Here is a 15688-nt window from a genome sequence, read left to right as displayed (position 1 = left end):
ACGGATTGAGAGCAGCCCTGAGGAGAAGGACTTGGGGTGTTGGTTGATGAGACGCTCAACATGACCCGGCAATGTGTGCTCACAGCCCAGAAAGACAACTCTATCCTGGGCTGCATCAAAAGAAGAGTGACCAGCAGGTTGAGGGAGGTGATTCTGCCCCTCTACTCCCCTCTCATGAGACACCACCTGGAGGACTGCATCCAGCTCTGGGGCCCCCAACATAAGAAGGACAGCGACCTGTTGGAGCAAGTCCAGAATATGATCAGGGGACTGGAGCACCTCTCCTGTGAAGATAGGCTGAGAAAGTTGGGGTTGTTCAGCCTGGACAAGAGAAAGCTCTGGGGACACCTCATAGCAGCCGTCCAGTACCTGAAGGGGGCCTGCAAGAAAGCTGCAGGGGGACTTTTTACAAGGGAGCATAGTGATAGGACAAGGAGTAATGGCTTTAAACTGAAAGAGGGCAGATTTAGATCAGATACAAGGAGGAAATTCTTCACTATGAGGGTGGTGAGGCACTGGAACAGGTTGCCCCACCCCTGGAAGTGTTCAAGGCCAGGCTGGATGGGGCTTTGAGCAACCTGCTCTAGTGGAAGGTGCCTCTGCCCATAGCATGGGATTGGAACTAGATGATCTTTAAGGTCCCTTCCAACCCAAACAATTCTATGATTCTATGATAAATACAAAATTCCCTTTAAAAAGAAAGCATCTTCTCCAAGCTCTTTTGCCTACAAACATCCAGAGAACCGAAGGAAGAGCACAAAGAGTATGCCCCGTGCTCTAGCACTCCGAGACGCTGCCACGCCTGCTCCGGGAATGAGTTAGAAAAGAGCCTGGCTCTACTTTGGGGCCATTGCAAGTGAGCTTTCTGTGAAGGACAAAAACTGTGAGCTGGAGAGCACATCCTAACCAGAAGGGTAAGAAAGAGCAAACCCAAGTAGGGAAGAAGCAGGCAAGCGGCACCTGAAGATGAGCAATGTGGGCTAAGAAGGCAAAGGCTGAATTGAGGTTTAGGCTGGCGGAGAAGACTGTGAGGCGGATGTGGAAGAGAAAACTGTCCTGTGCTTGATGAAGAGAAGACCAGAGTCTCCCTTGATTTCAGTGCCAAGGATCAAAGCCACACCAACACAAGTGAGAGGCAGAGGAACGGCGTGGCCAGGGACTTGGGATTTGTTCTGAAAGGAGCTGTGAAAGGACACCGGGAGACATGGCAGGTGGCACTGGGGGTGGGAGCTGAGGGCATGACCTAGAAGGGCAAGCAGGGTTACTTCACCTTCATGACATGTACTCTGTTCAAGAGACCCCATGGTAGCAGAGGAAGAAGATGATGGCCAGGGCACACTGAAAGAGCACGCGCACAGCATTGGCCAACCTGGAATCTGGCCAGGACGCACAAAAACCGAGCGTGGGGCTGGAATGCCAGGCCCAGCATGTAAATAACAGCACTCGGACCAAGTGGACGCTTGAAAGGTGAAAATGAAATGGGCTACCTCGCAAGTCTGAGCACCACTTTCATTTCCATGGAAAGGCCATCAGAGCAAGTGTTTGCTGCTTGAGATTAGGCTCAGCAGAGTTGCCTCAAGCTTGTTACTTCAAAGAGAGAAGGCATGCAGGACAAATGGCGCTGGTCACGGCGATTCAGGAGCTGCAGCATTTTCCACAGGGTACTCAGCAGTGCTCCACAGCGAATCTTCCAAGATGAAAGGTGCTTCCTCCTGGGTCTCAAAACCAATGCCCCAAGAATTTGCTGCTTCTGGAAACACAGGAGCCCCTACCACGTCCTGGAACATCATAAGCTCTTACTGCAAATGACAGCCTGCATCTCTAGTGCTATGGAAACAACTGGGAATAGGTTCCTTCACACAAGACATATGGGAAAAGCTCTCAAGAGTTTTAGCAACCTTAGATACAAAGCAAACACAGCAGCAGCCTGGAAACCTCTCACAGAGCAAGATGGCATCCCACGTAGAGTGGGGTGGTCCCCACTGACCAGTGACAGAAAGAGGAGAGTCTGCTCTCACCGGGGCAGCATCCATCGTAATGAAGGACTCAGTGCCTCTTCCAGGAGTAGCAGCCTGTCCTTGGGAAGCTTACAGGACTGGTCCTCCTTGAGAGTCATAAGCAGAGCTACTTCTGTAGCAGCACCACCATGCCTGGTATGCACTGGCTGCCCAGCCTGCGGCGTGAGCGAGCATGGAGGGAGGCCAGGCAGCCCTTTGCAATATAACTGGAACAACTGGAACAAATCCTGCAAGCAACGGTACTGCTTCCCAGGGCGATGAGGAATAGTGCAAGAAGCAGTTAAAATAATCAATATGCATCTTAAAATACCATTTCTGTCTGAAAAGAAACAGACACCTTGATGACATCCTCACCTTCAGCGCCGGGAGAGGCTGCCCGTGCTCACAGCCTGAGCTCTCCGCTGCCCACCGCACAGAAAACAGAACTGCCCTACGGCACGCGGCGTTAAAGAAACCACTTCATCCCAGGCTGCTTCTGTATTGTTTGCTGTGTTTGAAGCTTTCTGGAGACACTCAAAATACAAATGTCTTGAGATTTCTATATTCTCAACCATTAAATAACTTACAAATGATCACCGTCTCTGGAAATCATCTTCTAGCTTATGCAAAAATGGCAAATATTTCAACCGAAAACAGAGTCTGAATTTCACAGCAGTGTTTAACCAGCAAGGTTGGACGGTTCCTGTCCGCCCCTCTGCCACGCGTGCGCTGGAGAGCGGAGGAGCGCAGCAGTAAGCAGCCTGCCATGCCTGTGCATCGCAGAGGGTACGGCAGGGACGTTCCCGAGCAAGCTGTCCCCTCCTAAGGAAGATGCAGAGCGGTTTGTTGGGTTTCATATTTTTAGCAGTTTTAGAAAAACCTGCCCAAGTTATTTTTGAAGCCTGTGGTATGTTTGCTCAGAAAAACGTCCCTGCAAACTGTCAATATTAAGTCAGTTTATAACCCAACCCATTCCCTGGGGACCAGGCAGAAAAGCATCCCTCAGCTTCTGCTGGACCGAGAAACACAAATACGGGCTAACTGCTTCAGAGACACCCCCACCCCACTCTCACGCTGACAGGTAACATCACCAATATTTGATAATTTCTTTCTTCTCTGAGTCCTGCCAAGCAAGGTTATATTTTATCCCATTCCTCACACACTTTGCATAACCCACTCAGAAACCCAAAGAGGACAAACATCTAAACATTGTCCTCGGGGCCCTTTGTTTGTTTGTAAGGCAATCTGACAATTTCTTGGCCTGTAAGCTTTTCAGAGCGGGAATGCATCCTTTTGTGTCTGGAGGAAGCCGACTGTGGGCACAGATCTTCCCCAAGATCTCTGGGCAGAGCTGGAGCGTGCTTTGAAATGTTTTGAACTGGGTTGCATGTTAATGAAGCGGTCGCTGGCTCTCCATCCCTTCTGCCTCTGCCTCCATCCTCTACTGGCCCTGAAAAGAAGGACAGAAGGACTGAACAACCCCCCAGAAGACAGTTAATGGGGAAGGGAAGGGCCACCATGGGTGGTGGTGGGGGTGTCAGTCCAGCCTTGCTCATCTGCCTGCCAGGGAGAAGGTGAAGGCTGTGGCCTTCTGAGATGGACCTGCCATGGGCAGGCTGTGCCTGAGCTTCGTCCCTGGGCCGGGAGCTTTGTCCCTTCATCCCTGGAATAAAGGATAAGTCATATATATACTGCCAGGCCTGGGAAAGAGAGGGCATCAGCAGGCAGAGGAATCGGTCTGAGTTATGATGTGCTTTGTAAAACACAAGCAACGGTCTTTATGATACGAGCCAAGAAGTTGTGCAAGTCTTAGAATAACCCAGCTCTAATTCCTCTTCCGTTCCCGGCTGCGAGGCCCCGGCTGCGCTGGGGTTCGGCGTTAGGCAGCAGAGGGACGTGCCCTGGCCGGCGCAGCCTGGTTCCCTCTCCAGGCTGTGCCAGGAGGGAGCAGCCGCTGGCCGAGCCCAGGCACGTGGCCAGGCCAGGCGCCTCCTCTCCCAGACCAGGAGGAGACACCTTCCTCAGCTGCTCACTTTCCACAGAAACCCTTGACAAGGTACGCCAGGCAAAAGTGAGGGATGAAGTGTAAAATCGGCTGCTAAATAGCCTAAAATCTCAAGTGTCAAGCACAGGCAGCTCCCAGTGAGAAAGCTGAACTTTTATGACAAGCCTTAACCAAAAATCCTGACAGTTAATTTTCGAGTAGTACAACGGGCGGCTTTTTTTTCCCATTTCTGAAAGGAAGGAGCTGTCATTTGGGGAGACTCAGATACACAGGGTTGAGAGGCAGCAGCCGGAGGCTGTCAGAGCCCAGCGCAGAGCCTCTGCACACTGGTTTAGCCAGACTCCAAGATGCAGCAGCAGGCAGGTGTCATCTTCTCCCCTCGCTTTCACGTGCATCAGTACTGCAGATGCTACTCCTGCCACGGCTCCATTCCACTGGTAACTTCGAAATGCAAATTAGTCCAAGAGAATAATTTTCATGATGACCCAAACACAAATACAATAATAGAGTGATTTCCATTTCAGTATTTCCACAAGTTATAGTACAATATGATACTGCATACCTAACTCATTCTTCTGCAAAGATATTGCATCTATGCGTTCCCTCAGTTTACAGCCAACGTTGAAGGCACCCACCCCAAGAAGAGAAGCAAGACCAAATTCTTCCTGGTCTTAAGAGGTATCGCAGAAGACACCCAACAGTACCTTCAGCTGACTAGGCAGTCAGACTGTCCGTAACACATTAACGTCCCCCCAAAAGTAAAGGTCAAAATACCAAAGCTTACTCCAATCCTGCTTTTTGACTGAGGAAAAATTTCTTTTTTTCAGTGACACCTACACCAACAGATATCTTTTCTACACAGGGGAACTGGGGTAATTTGTTCTCAAGCTGCAGGTGTTTTTATAGCCTACATGTCCAAATATTAACTTTATCTTAACCTAACTTTATAACTGAAGTTGAACAAGACATTTGATGTACTACGCTATTTCCGTAACAGAATACCATGTGTGCATCTGTTTGAAAGGTTTATTTCTATCTTCATAAATACATAATTTTCTAAACACTGTGCAAGGCACCAAAAAATTAAGTAAAATCTTTTCTTGTAGAGTATTTTAATCTCTTTTGACTCAATGAAGTAAATAAGAATCTGAAACCACCTATTTGCCAATTACAAGCCAGCAGTTAAGGCAGGTACCATTGATACAGTGCATGAATTTTCTATTGCAGTTATTTAAACAAGCAACGTTTTACTATAGAAGTGCATATACAAACTGAATTCCAAACACCAGCAACCCAAGATAGGCACCTAGTTATGAAATTTCCTTGTATGTGTAGTAGAATGCCAAAAGTTCTGCCATAAAGTGCAAAGACTACGGACAATAACACTTTCTTTTGAGCATTTTGATACCAGTAACATAATACAACGGCTAAACATTTATAAATGTGGTTTCCATTACAAAAACATGTTCCACATAAAAGCTTCATAATACAATCCAGAAACAGAACTTGTGCGTGTACATATTTAAAAAGTTGAAGCTGTACTGGCATACTTAGGTACCGGGTATATATTTGCTGACCTCTACAGCCACGCACCGAGTTTATAACCAATTTACATGTACAGTCAAAATCATTCCGCTTTGAGCACCGTGATATCCACTGAGTTTTTCCATTTGAGTGACGATGTGCGACATCCGCCCTGGTAATCTGCAACCGAGCATTGCCTGTAAGATGATCTGGTTCACAGCTCTCACCCAGCCCTCCCCAATAAACAGAACCTAAAATTAGTGTCTTCCCAACACAAGCACGTGTCAGATGTGGACAAATACATTCATGGTCCCAAACTTAAAACAACTGGTAGGAATTTCACAGTGATCTGGTTAAGGAAGCACAAAGACAAATGATTACATTTAAGATGAAAATTGCCTTAAAACTCAAATGAAGCTAAACTGTTATATGATGAGAAGCTAAAGGAACAAAGTATTAACCAATTAGAAAAGTGGCTCTTTCCCAACTAATAACAAAAAACCTACAGCAATAAACTTAGGGTCCTACTGCTGCAGCAGCCTTTGAGGTAGGTGGCGATGGCTTAAACCGAGGTAGGTAAAGTCCAAACTTGTTTTCAATCCCTGCAAAAGTGGCAACTGCCAATTTATAACCACCAACATGGTCAGGGTTAGGAGCAGGGAGCGTGATCCTAGATTTAGGAACTGGCTCTGATCCAGCTGGTTTTCTGCAAAATAATAAAAATAATAAATTAATTTCCATAGAGCAAAACCAGCATTCACAAAAATCTCCTCCATAAAGTAAGCTGAATGAGACATCTGAGTGTACCTCCCAGTAAGTAACTCAATTAAATGCTACAATGTAATGAGAAATACCTTGCTTTAAAACCTTCCAGAACAGTTAGGAGCCTTCATGTCGATTGAGTATGGGCAAATCCAGATAAAATTTGCAGCGCATTAATCAGAACTGCAGTGTGGGGGAGCAGGGGTTCGTAAGTCTCTGCTACAGAGCACAACCAATCCAGGAACCTCGCAGAGTTTAAGTAATGTTTGTGGTGGCTTTCAAACCACTGTCCCCAAAGCTTCGTAAATGGTCTGCAGCTGCTCCTGGGATCATATTAAACAGCAATATGCACATCCATCTGCATCGTCAACAAAGACAGGAGGCAGAGCTGAAGCTCCAACAAATCGGTTTTGGACTTGGTGACACCTATAGACTTTTTTGGATGCCAAATGCCCTGCCTAACCAGGGGCACAGCTCCTCCACCAAACTAATGAGGACTAATGCAGAGCGTATCCTGACCTGGAGGCGTCACGTTTCCCCTGCAGTTATATCCCCAGCCCATTACTGAGCCTCTCACTGTCTCTGTTTACACTAACACAGTCCCCCAGCTTGAAACGGTGATATAAAATGTGGTAATGTCTTGCTGTGAAACAGGTACTGGAATATCATCCTAACCTCCACCAGTGTAGTGTGGCTTAAACAATATTTACAAAGCCTTTGCAACGTGTCCTCCTGACACGTCGAGGAGCACCGAGACCCACACAGAACCAAGGGCAGCTTCAGGGTCCCAGGCAGATTCAGACACCACATACTTACACTCCCCCGAAGTCCACGTAAAACCATCTCTGCAGCAGCTCGTAAGTCACTAGAGTTACACCAAACTGAGGAGAAGATCGAAATACACGAGCTTGAAAGAAAAGAAAAGAGTTCCTAAGTGACAAAACCCACAACTGGAAATCACTTAGTAATCAAAGCTCTTTTACACACCTCCTGCTCCTTTCCACAGAGCCTTTGGACCTTCCTCTCGAAGGATCTTCACAAAGCAGTCTACAACGCCGCTGTAGGTGGTCTGTCCTGCCCGGGCTGCCACCTGTAGCCTTGTTTTGATCACATCCGCAGGGGTGACCAGAGAGGCCGCAGGCATACCTACACAACACAAAAATCATCAGGTGGGGACCACCGACTTGTCACATATGCTACACACCGCGTTTACCCAGGGGTAATCGTGCCTTTCATCCTTACATCAGGAGAATTCAGCCACGTCTGATTTAAGCAGAAGCTGGGAAGGAGAAGAAGCAACAAGAGGCAGCCGTTGTGGACGTGGCTTCACTCAGAGCGAGCTTCTCCTAGAGGAACGACCATATCACATGCTTCCTGCCGAGCCGGGAGGCACGGGCTGGGTTTTTCAGTGCTAACCAGAAACTTGCATAGTTAATAAGCACAAAGTTTTTGGAGGTGAGGTCGATCTTTCCCTTTCCTTTTCACGCCTCTCTGTGGTTCCTGGCATTCTGGTTGCACACTGTGCTAGAATAGCCTGTACGCGCGCGCGCACACCCGCCCTCAGGCAGCAATGTCACCAAGAACCAGATAATGCTGTGCACGCTCAGCAAGGCTTGAGAGCTAAGGTTTAAAAAAAGGGTCATTCTTCTCATTAGGAATGGCAGACTGCTCAGCTGCAAAGCCACAGCTGACATCCTCAGCAGAACACTTGGAGGAAGATTTAAATTTACCCTGGCAGATAATCAACTGAATGCAAAAAATACCAAATTACCAATGGGTGGTATTTCTAAAATCATTCCTATCCAAACTGGGGCTGCCCATGTTTAGAATTGAAAAAAAAAAAAAAGAAAAAAAGCCAAAAAAAAAAGCACCGAGACTGTACCCAGAAGACACTGTCTCTTATGGTTTTATTACTTTTCCATTCTGCATCTGTTCCAAACCAACTTGGTCAGATGTAGATGCATAAATCTCCTTTGCTTTTTTTTTTTTAGACTTAATAATTCTGTAACAACTTTTGTCCAAACCAGCATGGTCTGGCTTCAAGCACCAGAGCACCCTTCCTGCAGACTGCTCTGAGAGATGTAAGCGTGTGCCTATCACCAAAATAAGAACTCCTCCTCCTCTCCTGGACCCCCCAAAATAACGCAGAAGCTGAACTTGCACAGTGGTCAGTCTGGCAGGCAAGTGCTAAAACCCAGTGAAGGTTTCTCAACTCCAGAAATGTTGAAATTCCTCTTTGCTTAGCCTTACCCACACCAGGATATTGGTTGAGTCTTCAATTTAAAGCTGGACTTTTGTCCTTCAAAAGCCAACCAGTGTTTTCAAGGAAAACCAAAGGACATACTTAGAAACAATTCTGCTTACTACACGTTGACTTCCATCTCCTTATTCCTCATTCTTTATTCCTGAGGATATTTTGCAGTTAAAGATGTTTTTAATCTTCTTTTTAGGAGCTATGTGTACAGGACAAAAGACTTTACAGACAAATAAAAATTTACAGGTCGCTGCCGTGAGGAGCTTACAATCGAAATGAGACAAATGGCACAGCAGGAGATGACAATAAAAGAGAGGAGTGAGGGGAGGAGAAGGAAATTCATGGAAGCAATAAGCAGATGGAGCAAATTAAGGAGAGATCCTGTAGCTGACATTAGAATCATCTCAGAAAACACCATGGCACAACAGGTTGAGACATCTGGTGAACAGTGAAAACCAGAAGCAGATCAAGCTAGATGACGTGCATGTTGCATGTGACCCTAACAACGATGAAAAGGAAAATATACCCAGCACAAACAACACCCACTGGCAAAGGACACGGGTGCGCATCTGAGCACGGCAAGCTTGAACATCCCAGCAGCACGGGGCTGTGGAAAGGTGGTGTTTCCCACACTCGGACGGAGCTCATGCACACCTCTGAACTCCGATGACCAGGTGAGATCCCTGGCCAGAGCAGAGACATCAGCCCAGAGACATCAGCCCAGAGACCGAGCCAGCATTTCAGAGGTGTGGGGGGGTTTGTTTTGTCTTCCCCTTGACTTTCTCATGGCAGAACAGTGAACACATACGGCCCCACCATGCTTTACTTGTATGCAATAAAACAAATTCCTTGGTTTTGTAAACAGTACGATGAGTGTTGTATCTTTAACGCTGTAATTTGCTCATGAGAGTTATCCTAGGATGGGATTCACAGGAAGCACTGGATAAAATTCACATTATAGCTAGCTTGGTAAGCCATATCAGCAACAATAAAGACTGCTTCTGTGCCTGAACTTCAAAGGGACGGTTATCTCAGTCTGCAATCACCTGACAATGGCTAGAAAGAGAAAAATAGGAAAATCTAAGAAATGACTTGGCTTAAAAATGTCAGCTTATGTTTCAAGTCTGTAAATATGATCTAAAGTTCAAAAATTGTTTTGTTTCATTAAAATGGGTGAGAAATAAGCTAGCTGTAAGCTCCTGTTGGGGGACCTGGAGGCTGGCTCTGGTTTGGGGTGGGGGAGGGGAGAGGACAAGGGGTTTTTAAGCATCAGTCATTTGAACACAGCTGGTTTTCCTAGCGCCAGGTCGATTCCTCTGGACTATGAGCTACTGAATACAGAGCAAACCCAAAGAACTCAAGCTATACGCTTCAACAAGACAGACTAACTGATCTGCACCATCAGGCTTTGGCTACATCCTAAGCCCAGATACTGGCCATAAAAGGTCCCTGGCTCTTCAAGAGACACAGCCCCGTATATAATCCTGACCAAGAACAGTTTCCCCAGGGAGAAGAGGGCTTAAAATCAAATGAGAAAACATAGCTAAGCCACCAACCACCTATCTGTACTGGATTCATGCCACTCCATCATTTTTTCTCACCTGGCAGGTTGCAGCAGCCTCTCAGGGGCCACACTGGAGGAAGAACTTGCTCAGGGAGACCAAGGAGCCCCCAATGAACATGATGGAAATACCTGCTGATGGGAGCCCTCCTGCTCGCTACACATTCCCCCACAGGTCTTGCTGCACAAATTTTCAAGCTCATTTGTTTCCTGAAGGGAAAACCATGGACATAGCAGGAGCAGGATTCTCAAGCTCCCCTCTCCAGGAGGCAGCTACCAAATGGTGGTCCCCTTTGGGTGTAGAAGTTGGGTGCCGTGCCAGGCACCAGCTACGCAGCAGACACAAAGGCAAGCTGAGGCTACAAAGCGTGTCTGTCTTTTCCCTTAGGCTCTGGCGCACTCAAGTTAAATGCACCTGTGACAAGTTAAGCATGATTTGGCTCTCCTATCCACTACATAGCAGACTAAAACAAGCAAGCGCTCAAGATCACACTCAGCATCTCTGTCATATCTGGATATGCTAGGAATCAGCAACCTACAGAACAACAAAAATGTTTTCAAGGTTTTCTATTTTGTTTAATATAAAAAAAAAAAAATGGTAATATCCTCACAAAGCCAAGTAACTGCATGCGATACTGTGGGTAGCCAGTAATTGTCATCGTTTCGTCACAGGCTATGTCACTGTGTTTGGAGAGCTGTACTGCCAGCATGGCTTTTGGACTCCACATACCAGAATTCAAGACTCCTTTGATCATAAAGAATTTCACAAATGCCATGATTTTATTTATAAACCATTTCAACAAAACTTTACTAGTTAGTCAGCCAGCCACAAACAAAAACGGCACAGTAACTTCACAATTAAAGGTGATATATGATGACAAAACATCAGCACTTAAATCTTTCCCTTTGTTTTTCCTCCTGAACATTGTGATTATACCAGGAACTTACAGTATCTTTATTTTTAACATCAACTCACTCTACAGAATGGTAGCTTTCTGTTATTTGGGCACAAGGTTGCAAAATGCATATAGTTCTGAGCTTTTCAAAGTTCTCACTGCCATAGCTACTGCACTGCAGGTGCAATATAGTGGCATGCAAAGAAATCTCGGCACTTACCAGCTATTGATCCGGCCAAGAGCAGATTTCCAGGGCTAACCCTCCCATCTTCATTTGCAAATGAAGCTTTCAAATGAGCATAACAGGGGAAGTAAATGGCAGAGAAGGGGATGTCACGCAAAAAACACGCCTTAGCACCCTGTGTTGAAAAAGAGAACAAGTTTTGAGAATGAGCAAATTTAACATGATGAACCCCAGAGAACACAGCAACATTGGATTTTTTTGGTTTGTTGCAAAGGGCTTATAGAAAAAGCAATTCCTTCTCTCAAAATTTTGAGAGACCCATGTATTTCACGCTGCCGAGGAGTGTCTGTGTATTGTTTCTTAGATCAGTTATTTCTGTCATTGTATTTATCTTGTCTACTTGTTCTTCCTCCCTCCCTAGTATTGTAGTTATTTGCTGGTAATAGAGAAAATGTCATGTGTTGGAGTAAACTCTGGTAACACCTTTGCAGAATTTTAAATACTTGACATTGTAGCCATGCACCTGTAGTGGGAGTTTAGGATGTGTCTGAAGAAGATTGAGCCACAGGACAGGTTTGTCCCCTCTCATTCCCACTTACTTACAATAAATACTTCAAGGAAAACAGTGCCCAGTCCACGCATCTATGCAGACACTGCAATTGATATTGCAACATAAATCGAGGGAAAGAGAGGAAGAAAGAGAGTAGAGCCATAACACTAACTCTTTTGCAGAACAATAACAGGATGAATTACTTGTGATTTTTAAAGTACAGGTGATCTGGGACACAGTTTGTTTCAAGTAAGTTTCAGCCCTGACTGTTAAATTTGCCTTGCTATCAATTTTGTAAGTGGTACAAGCAGCCAGTGAAGTTACCAGCAATATAGCTGGCTTCAAATCTATGAGGGTGGCAAACAGGCAAGGAAAGTTTTGGGGTAGCAGCAAGCAATCAATCGTTTTTCAAGCAGGGGGAAAAGCAAAACAACCACTAGGGGAGGCAACCAAAATCAAATACAAAGAACCATAGAATCATAGAATCGTTTAGGTCCATGTTCCAACAGCAAAAGGGACTTGCAATCTGCCTTTCCTCAATATGGACATCCAGAGGACACCAGAGCCTGAACACACCAGGACTGAGACGGGCAGGAGGCATGAACAGGAGGTGGCTTTAGAAAATGGGTAAAATCTTCCGAGCTTGAGAAGGAAATGGTTTGTGGATGAGCCTAAGCCTCTTCTCTTTGAAGCGAGGGTGGAGTTGTGCTGAAACTGCTTGAGGTTCATCCACGAGCCCTCCCAGGGTGCCCTTGTTACTGTACTTCTCTTCTGCGCAGGTCTACCAGGGCACAGCTCAGTGCCAGAAATTTCACAGGGGACATGCTAATATCCACAGAATTTAATTAAATGTAATGATATGCCTGGACATATCTGTAATCTTAGCTTGTACTATAATAGCAGTTAAAATATAGTGCTTATCCAAGTCGGATGCTGGTTATCAAGCAAAGACACAAGAGCTGCAAGGTGTCAGAAAAACTAAAGTTGCCTTTCAGCGAGGCAAGGCAGGGGTGGGCGAGCCGGATCTGTGATGGGAAAACCAGGTCCTGCGAGCCAGTTCACAGGAGATGCTAATAAGTGCAGTCAGCAGTCAGAGAATGCCTCTGAGAAAATAAAGATTTATCTAAAAACAGCCATTAGATCTTCTAGTCAGACGTTCTGTCTGTCACAGACACAGTTATTGAGCAGGGCGAGCACAACACGCTCTGCTCCAACCCGAGGTGCTTTCCGCCACACTTTCTCAGCTCATTTCTTGATATTTTCAGACTGAGAACCAACCGCTTCCCCTGACAGTCTGTTCGGAGGTTAATGACTCCTGCTGTTAAGACCCTTTGCCTTGTTGCTTAGCTGGACTTGTCCGATTTATGGTGCCGGTCACTGGTTCTTGTTATGCCTTTCTAGATACACTAAGGAAAATGCCATAAAGGAACTCGAAGCGCTGAAGCACTGCGGTTGCAGCCCCTCCGCTGTTCACCCGCACTGAATGGGGTTATCAGCCACAGAACAAAGCGATGCTGGGCTGGATTCTCCTCTCAAAATTACCTGCAAAGCCCATACACTTTACCCTGAGGGCACAGAGAAGGTGAAGCTTTTGTATTCACCAGAAACACAAGAATTCTGGCCTCTCCTGCGCTACAGAAGCCCGTTTTACAGCGTACCTTTAATCTTCACATAAAAAGGAAAGACTAGGGTTTTACCAAGTTCTGTATGAAAAACCAACTTTTTAATGATCAAATGTCTGCACTGTATTTACCTCACAGAAAAATTATGAAACTCACTAATGAAACATTCACAGACCAACATGGTTTCTTCAAAGATTTATTTTTAGAGCATGCTTTTCCTCAGAGCAAATCTCCTCACTGCCTTTGCCCTCAGGGCACATTACTTTTATTTTCTTTGCAATGTTGTAATTAAACACTGCACACATTTTTTCCTCTGCATTTTTTTCATACTCTGAAATATCTCAACATAGTTAAAATAACTTACAGAAATCAATAATCTCCAAACGCGAGCAACTCTTAACTCAACCCAAGTTGCTAATATTCCTCCCCCTTCATTAAAAGGCTCTTTTTCATGAAGCAGAAACAGCATATTGTTAATATCAATAATAATATACGTTCAGGAACACAGAGAGGGAGGGATGTCCACCAACTTAGTTGGCTCAGTGTAAACAAAACCTGGATCAAAACTTGGATCCACTTTAATAATAACCCAGCTTGGCTCCGGTCCAGCATCGCAACAGTCTAAAGTTTCCCCCCATCGTTCCGTTTAAAGTCTGGGAAAGCATGTTTAAAAGCAGGCCTCATTTAACTTCAAGTTAATCATCCGCAACCAGCCTAGGCCAATTAGGAAGGCTTAGGGAGATTGGCCACAGTATCTTGAAAAGCAAAAGAAACATTTATTTTACTTCTCGCACCTTTTTGATGTGGACAACGTGCTGAAAGCCAAAAGGAGTTTTAATCAATCCCCAGAAAGCTGTAAGGATCATCCGCCCGAGTTTATTCTGGCAGCCAAGGTGCAGACCTGCCAGGCATGAAATTGTTGGGAGATCCTACACACCATGACATGCGCCTCCCTCACGCAACAGCCAGTTGGCTCCCATCTTCAATCTCTTTAATAACCTTAAAGCTCTTAATCTCGGATAGTATCTCACTGAATAAACCAAGGGAGGAAAAAAACCCCTGATTGTCAAAGATTCTGATAAGTAAGTCCAAGTCAGTGCTGGGGCAGGTTCTTTAGCATGCTAATTCCTGCTTATACCAGCTCTACCTGCAAATAAGGCTCTAAACAAACTATTTCTACTACAAGGGGAGGGTAATTATACTGACAAAGGCACCTCTGTGTCGGGTTGGGCAGAAGGAGCCGGCAGGTCTGGGAGACGCAGGCTTAACCTAGTCTCCTGCAGTGAATGCACATTGTCTAGTGCAGGGGGAAAAATGCCAGACTGGGGGGACCTAGCAGCATTCAAGACAACAGTGGTGCACCTTGTCTGAGAGGGTTATTTAATGCTTCTGGCACCTGTACTTACAGCCACCCCCTCTTTTTCTCCTTTACAGGTTTAGAATTTATTTGGCATGTATAATTGTTATTTTGATCCTATAGCTACAAACAATAGGCAGCATGTCATTTCTTGATCATTTTGCATTTTTCTTGGGTTTTACTACAGACTTAACCCTTTGGAATCAGAGCCCTAACAGCACCTAACAGGTTTGGTAACAGTCAGTCAAATATTACTGGCATTTGCTTTCAAGGGCTGTAATTTTTTTCTACTGTGAAATGACATTGCCTTAAAAGCTGCTGTAGGTTTTTATTCACATATATTTATATCAACAAAAATATGAAACTGATTTAGCACATCAAGTTAGAGGAATAAAACACTGATTTCAAATGGAATTCAATTGTGCTAGCAATTCAGATTCAGTTTGCAGACAAAAATTATAGCACTTCTTAGTTGGAAGGGCTTTTTTGGGGGTTATTTTCAAAAAAATTCTCTGAAGAGCAGGTTCTCACATATGAGAGAGCACAGTCACAAATAGGCATGGTGGATGCAAATGAATGTAACTCAAAACTTTTACTACTGTTTTGTATGGTTATCATCCTGCTGTAAACCCACAACTTCAAGAGGTGAAATACCTCAGCTGTTATCAAAGCGACCAGGTGGGAGCTTGGTACACATCCTGTCACCTGAGACTACACTTTCCAGGTCAACACACCAGAAGCTCATTTATGAAGTTGTCAAAAACAAACAAAAAAAAAAAAACAAAAAAAACCAAACCACAAGAGGAGACTTTTGGAAGCCTTTCTGACTAGTTTTGGAAATGCAAACTGTGTTGGTGACATCAGCCAAAGCACAAATCTGAGCTAAATACCTTCTAGTAATTGTAATCATAATCATTACCACAACCAACGTATCCTTTCCTCGAAGAATCATTTACTACCTTATTATTTACCGTCA

At 45.1% G+C, this 15688-nt stretch overlaps 1 protein-coding gene across 4 annotated transcripts in view; it reads right to left on the bottom strand.

Moving 5' to 3' along the window:
* Positions 1-5078: 5078 nt before the first annotated feature.
* The window catches only part of SLC25A13 (solute carrier family 25 member 13), a 102390-nt gene continuing 91780 nt past the window's right edge, over positions 5079-15688 (bottom strand). For all 4 annotated transcript variants that reach the window (XM_082335954.1, XM_082335956.1, XM_082335955.1 and 1 more), the window contains 4 exons: positions 11220-11358; positions 7276-7434; positions 7105-7195; positions 5079-6232 (listed from right to left, as the gene is read on the bottom strand). In XM_082335954.1, coding sequence (XP_082192080.1) covers positions 6043-6232; positions 7105-7195; positions 7276-7434; positions 11220-11358 — 579 coding nt within the window. In that variant the 3' untranslated portion in view covers positions 5079-6042. The remainder of the gene's footprint in view (positions 6233-7104; positions 7196-7275; positions 7435-11219; positions 11359-15688) is intronic.

This window comes from Platalea leucorodia (genome assembly GCF_965183815.1).
Source record: "Platalea leucorodia genome assembly, chromosome: 1".
NCBI lineage: Eukaryota > Metazoa > Chordata > Aves > Pelecaniformes > Threskiornithidae > Platalea > Platalea leucorodia.
This window is presented reverse-complemented; position numbering and strand designations above follow the sequence as displayed.